The sequence below is a fragment of the Monodon monoceros genome, unplaced genomic scaffold (genome assembly GCF_005190385.1).
Source record: "Monodon monoceros isolate NGI ecotype Baffin Bay Population unplaced genomic scaffold, NGI_Narwhal_1 Super_Scaffold_12, whole genome shotgun sequence".
In the NCBI taxonomy this organism is placed as follows: Eukaryota; Metazoa; Chordata; class Mammalia; order Artiodactyla; family Monodontidae; genus Monodon; species Monodon monoceros.
This window is the reverse complement of record NW_021703768.1, coordinates 148,991,445-148,997,724: the sequence shown is the minus strand read 5'-3', so window position 1 is coordinate 148,997,724 and position 6,280 is coordinate 148,991,445. Positions and strand designations below refer to the sequence as shown.

The 6,280-nt window shown below is 48.9% G+C and overlaps 1 protein-coding gene across 1 annotated transcript; it reads right to left on the bottom strand.

Moving 5' to 3' along the window:
- Positions 1-268: 268 nt before the first annotated feature.
- On the bottom strand, positions 269-5,305 carry MSX2 (msh homeobox 2). The gene is made up of 2 exons (XM_029218263.1): positions 4,866-5,305; positions 269-985 (listed from the first exon to the last, which is right to left on the bottom strand). Exons 1-2 carry the CDS (start codon positions 5,242-5,244, stop codon positions 561-563), a joined length of 804 nt encoding a protein of 267 aa, XP_029074096.1. The 5' UTR covers positions 5,245-5,305; the 3' UTR covers positions 269-560.
- Positions 5,306-6,280: the final 975 nt, after the last annotated feature.

Sequence of the window (6,280 nt, the reverse complement as noted above, 5' to 3'; positions counted from 1 at the left end):
ATGTGTCCCCTTCTCTGGGAGGAATCTTTCCGTATCTACAGCCTATGCACATAGTATCTAATTCTAATGTTTGCAAGTCAGTGATCCAAATCATCAGATTTCAGCAATTTTAGCAAATAATTCGTCTCCCCCATAAGAAAAAGACAACAGGTAGACTTAATTAAAGTCTCTTTTAGGAAGGTGATATATAGAGAAAAAAGACATATATATATATATATATATGTATGTATATAAATTTTACCTTTCAAAATAATTTGATTTTTATGTCTGCTGTATAAAAATGTATTATATTTTATTATATATATATTTATATATAAAAACCATCAGAGCCAATCTTGTGAAAGGAGAAGGGGGGTTGGCACCTGGAAGATTACACCAAGAAAACGGGGTGTGGGTGTCTCCAGTCAAAAGAACCAATTTCAACTATGTCTGTGGCCCTGTCGATCTAGCCGCTGAGGGTGGTGCATGCAAGGTTTGCAGAGCGGGACTGTCTTCTTGGAGAGGGAGGGGGAAGGCTTTTAAACAAACATCCATCCCGGAGTCTACTGAGCTGGTCTTCCTTAGGACAGGTGGTACATGCCATATCCCACTGGAGTCGCATAGAGTCCGACGGGCGGGATGGGGAGCACAGGTCTATGGAAAGGGTAGGACGCGCCGTATAGGGAGGCTGCTTGCAGGGGCGAGTTGATAGGGAAAGGGAGGCTGAAGCCAGAGGGCAGCATAGGTTTTGCAGCCATTTTCAGCTTTTCCAGTTCGGCCTCTTGCAGTCTTTTCGCCTTGGCTCTTCGGTTCTGGAACCAGATTTTGACCTGTGTCTCTGTGAGGTTCAGAGAGCTGGAGAACTCTGCCCGCTCTGCGATGGAGAGGTACTGTTTCTGGCGGAACTTGCGCTCCAGAGCGAGGAGCTGGGAGGTGGTGAAGGGTGTGCGTGGCTTCCGATTGGTCTTGTGTTTCCTCAGGGTGCAGGTGGTGGGGCTCATGTGTCCTAGGGAACAGAGAATGGGGAGTGAGTTAGCAAAAGAAAGTGGCTTTCTCGCCAGGTGTATCCATGGCGGGGAGGGTCTTCCCTCTTCATCTTTCAAAAAGGTACCTTGGTCAAAACCATGTGCGGTTGGATTTTTGGGGGGGGAGGGGGGTAGGGATAGAGAAGGGCCATACTTAAATGGATAAATTGTTTTGTTTTTAAAAAATTGAATCTTTTTCCAAAAGTTTGGGAGTTTTATGGTGTAACAGAACTTTCTATATGGAAAACAAACAGCATTAGAGATAATGAAATGTGAACAGACCCTTCATAAGTCAAGAGAGCTGAGGGTTCTCTGAGAAACAAAACCCCATCTCTTCTTGATATTGCTTATCTTAAAAATGGGGGGCTGGGTTCAAGATAATCCTCACATCCCTAGGACACTGAGATAATCACATATGAGAAGGAAAATGAAAAGGGTCTTATGAACTGGGTCCATCCCCTCTCTGCACCAGGAGAAGTTGGATTGTATCAACATATTTATGAAGGATAATCGTGCCGATAAGGTCTGCAGTAAATTAATAGCATCTATGGATTGGTGAGCAGCCTCATGCAATAAACAACCACACGGATGTCATTCCCTCCAGTCTACAGATTATAAAACCTGAACATCATTTTACAGATCTGGATGTGGGATAACTTTCTTGGCTGGGTGCTTCTGTAATATAAACTTTACTAAGAAGGAGGGAAAAATTAGCTCGCCCATAAATGTAAATGTCAGGGGAAATCATGCTGCCTCCTGAATTGAGAGCATGTGATGACATTTTAGCCATCTCTCCTACCCATTCTATGGTTTGGAGGCAATGTGTAAATGATTAGCTTGTTGCTGGAATTTAGAAAGAAGGAATAACAAGCAAAATAAAGGTATGCCTACAGCATCCAGACTCCATATTTAAAATGGGTTCAATTATAGGAAATCATAGGACAGGGCATCCTTGTGATTCCATAGCATCAACTAACTTCGGGTTTTTCCTTAAAGGAAGTTGGGGTGGAGCTGAGGGACAGATGCTAAACAATTCATTTTCTGCATTTGGCTTTTATGAGCTATGCTAATTTTCCAAATGTAGCCACCGTAGTAACTCCAAAGCACTCCAAAGGGAGAATGTAGCATTTCTTGTTTAGTTACTTTGGTGGCCCAAGAAAGAGTTTACACTTCATACTTGAGGGTGACACAGCACAAGTCCCAACCCAGCCTCCATTTCCAACAAGAAATGGATTTGTCCTAATGTGACATTATTAACCATCACTTTTAAGTGGCTAAAAATGAAAGAGGTAGTGGGTTCTGCCATCAATCAAAAAACAGAAATCTGGGAGAGAGATGGGTAAGAAACTACCACAGGAGTGTAGACTTTTGCATATGCTAACCCCTAAGTAAGCCAGAGAGCTGGGGGTGCCTACTTCTTAATTTACAAATAAAATAACAACAATCAGAGACTCAGGGACCTGTGAAATTCTCACCCTTCACAAACGTGACCTGGCTAGCTGGGAGGATCCAGTGGCCACAGTTCAGATACCAAGCTCCTAGAATCTACACTTGCCTCTGCTCTACGTTTGGAAGTGATTCTGTGCCTGGGCACGGTCATTCCGGCTGCTCCTAGGGGCTGCATTTGAATTATGAAATCCAGGTGACGGGATCTCATGTGTGTATCAAAGCTTCCCTTCCAGCGCACCTCTCTCCACCCTCCCACTCTCCTCCCCATTTTAAACCAGCCTGAGGAAGGGTGCGATTATACAAAGCAAAACAGCATTTATCCTACTGCCTCCTGAGAATAACAAAACCCGGGCCTGGGCAGGTGGCTTCCTCCTGCCCCAGGCTCTGTCGCTAGGCTCCCCCGGACCCACCGCTCCTACCACAGGGCTCCTGAGGCCATCTCCAGGCCCAAAGCACCAATGACCCACTTTTTAAAAAAAAATTAAATCCTTTCTCAGAATCTCCTACTTTTCTCATGGAAGGGTCACATCCAGGGCCCACGGCTGCCTTACCTTGGGCCCTGGCAGGCATGCTTACAGAACCCCAGGAACCTAAGAAAGTGGAAATGTCTGACCTCTGGACACCACTCCCTGTAAAGCCTGAATCCTTGATGCGCAGCTGGGAACTGACCCAGGCCTAGGCATATACAGGCACTCAATATCTGTCAAACAAATTAAGTCCCTTAAAGTTCCTAAGCCTCTATTTCACCATCAATAAAATGGGTAACTAATACTGATCCTGCAGTGTGGTTCAGAGTACCAAATTTTAGAATGCCCAGAGTCTTGTCTGCCATCAGATAGGTGATCATTAAATGTCCCCAAGTCTTTCTTGTCAAGCCCAAACTCGATGTGTGCAGATTCCTCTGAACTCTGTTGAAATGTCCTCATCTGTTACCGAGAGGCCAGCTTCAGCCACACGGAGATCAGATAAGATAATACGGTGAAAAGTGCTATAAAGTACTGTGCAAACTTGAGTTTAAATTCTTTGAGTCCTTAATCTCCACGCCCTTTGAATCTTTGGGAGTTTCTAACAGGGTGGAGAGAGAAGCCAGAGGGGACAGCCACTGATGCCTGGTTATATGGCCTTGTTTTGTTCACAAAATACTTTGCATCTCGAGTTTTCAGGGCTGATGGGAATGGGGTAAAATGTGATGCTCCCAGCTTTCGAAAAAGTCCCTATGCAGGCATCCTCTCTCTCACCTTTCCTAGAGGTAGAGTGCAGATAGAGAAATCTTAAAGCATGGGAGACAGAAGTAAAAGGAGCTACAGGGAATGGCTTCTCCATATCGCAAAAGGACCCAGGGCCCAAAACTGGACATAAACGCTGGAAGAGAAATCAGCTCTCCTGCGACTCTCAGTTCTCCTTCCTCATTGGCAGGAAGCGGGGTGCAGGTGTTCGGCCCTCTACTTGGTCTGTCTGGGGAGAGGGATCAAGGTGGCCAGGGTTGGGGCTTGGACACCGGGGCCCCTTGCCCAATTCAGCCATTGTTGGTGACCTGGCTCAAGCAAGTTCAGTCCTCAAAGTATGCATGTCTGAAAACTGGGATAACCACAGGTCCCGGGCTTCTGCCCACACTTCGGGGTTCCAGCGATGATCGGGATCTGGTGAACTAATAAGCATCACTTTGTAAACTGAAGCGCTGCTGGAATGCTGTTAATTATTACTCTGAGCCAAGCGGAGCCCCACGCTGCTGACCCCAGCCCGCTCCCAGCGAAGCGACGGGGCTGGCCGCCGGGACGACCGGGAGACATTTCCTCGCCGCGTAAGTCTCTGCCGCCATCCCTCCGTGTTACCGTGCTTCGATACCCGCGGGACCAATGGAAGATGATCATTTCTACCCAAAATCGGGTTAGATTTTAATTAGCTCATCTTTATAGTGAGGGCACACCTCGCAGGGTTGTGAACTTTGAAAGGCAGTTAGACACTCTGCCTCTGCCTGGCATATATTCCGCTGCTCTTTAAACGTGGATCCTTCTTCATTCCCCAAGACTGAGACCCCGAGGGACAGTGAAAAAACAGCGAAGTGGCCTGAGGGCAGGGCTGAGGGCTAGAGAAACGGATACCCAAGCGACCCCGCAAACCCAGCTGGGTTCTCCCTTCAACGATCAGGGCGTTGGCAATTGTGTCGAATATCCTGTACAGCTAGGGGATCCCAAACACGCGCTGCGCGGACATTACCCAGAAGGTATCTTGGATGCCGTGGGCGCGCTGAACTCTGGGGATATTAAGGGGCCAAGGACTTGTAATGCTTGCTTTTCAGGGCGCATAGTACAGAGGGGTCTCCGTACCCCTAGCTTGGAATACTGACCCCCAGTTCCCTCCTGTACCCCGCGCACCCTCCTACCCCTGGTCCCGGCCTCTGCAGGCACTCACTTGGCGGCGGCGAATATCTGCCCGGTTCCTGCATCCACGCCGCTCCGTCTTCTGAATTTTCCGACTTGACCGAGGCTGTCTCGAAGGGCTTGACCAACGGCCCAGGGCTGTGCGCCTCCCGGACGCTGTGTCCCGGCAGCAGAAGTGGCCGCAGGGTGGCCCCGGCGGAGGCGCTTTCGGCTGGCAGTGGGGAAGTCTCCTTGGGCGGCTTCTTGTCCGACATGAGCGCCTCCACGCTGAAGGGCAGGCTGGAGACCTTGACGCGGCGCTCCTCCGCGGCCCCGTCGGCACCCCCAGGCCCCGGGCCCGGCTCGGCCACCATCGCCGGGCCCTCCTCATCAGACGAAAACAGGTCATTGCCTTTGGACGGAGAAGCCATGACTTCTCTGCCCTACGTAGCTCCCGGCGCGCGACTCCGCTGGCAACCAGGCAGCTGCGACTCAAACTTTTTTGGGGGGAGACGGGAGGGGCGCGCCGGCAGCCGTGCCTTTCCTCCAAGGGGAAGTGAGAGACTCGGCTCAGCCAATCCGAGCCGGCCCTGGCGCTGACGCCACGGACGCTCGCCTCCGATTGGCTCTTCCGGAAGAGGCTGGGGCCTTTTTTTTTTTTTTTTTTTTTTTTCTGTTTGAAATAAATTAGGAGTTAATTACAGGAGCAGTCAGCAGAGTTGTTATCAGGCGATCCCTCAAGGGTTATAGTCACGCCAAAACTGAAAAGTCTAAGGCGTAATTAAGGCCGATTATTTAAAGAGGAAGTTCGCGGAGTCCCATTTCTTCTCTCTGTTGACCCCTCTTTTTAAAAGGTACTCCGCGCCAGAACATGTTTAAAATCTGCAAGTGACATTGCAAAAACATTTATTAAGCTCCTACTATGGGTCGAAACTGGGCGAACGTAACAGTTTTAGGAGCCAGCACTGAAAGCAAGGGCCAGCATCCCTGCTAAAAGAAATACTACCTGCATGGCGCTTAGAAAAGCAGGTATTTCGCTATCAGCAAGTGCCCAACGGCGTCCGCTATTACTATAACTCCCTTAGGAGAGGGGCCGGAGCGAGCCAGAGAGGTAGGTGGTTACGGCTACCCTCTCCCAAGTAGTTCCAACTGGAAGATTTAAACCAGAGCTTTCCATCTCTTCCACTCGAAAACAAAACCAGCGCACTCTTAGAAACTTGGAATCCTCGAGTTTTCTTTTCCCTGAATCTCCTCTCTGGACCTCCGGATCCGACCTTTTTCTCAAGACTGCGTGCATTGTGTGTTCATGAGTTTGTCTGAGCCGGTGTTTGTCGTGTGTTTGGGTGCCAGTATTTGCCTTCAAGGCGGAGGAGGAGTGAGGAAAAGGCATAGATAATATCTAGTGCTTCCCACCACCACCACCCACACATACACACCCTTGCAAGTGTCAGAACTGGGTGCCAAGTT

What these genes read in the sequence shown, in the direction of transcription:
- MSX2 (XM_029218263.1), bottom strand. Translation starts at nt 5,244, where the DNA reads ATGGCTTCTCCGTCCAAAGGCAATGACCTGTTTTCGTCTGATGAGGAG. An exon ending in CAGATATTCGCCGCCGCCAA is followed by an intron (nt 986 to 4,865) that starts GTGAGTGCCTGC and finishes TCTGTTCCCTAG; the next exon opens with GACACATGAGCCCCACCACC.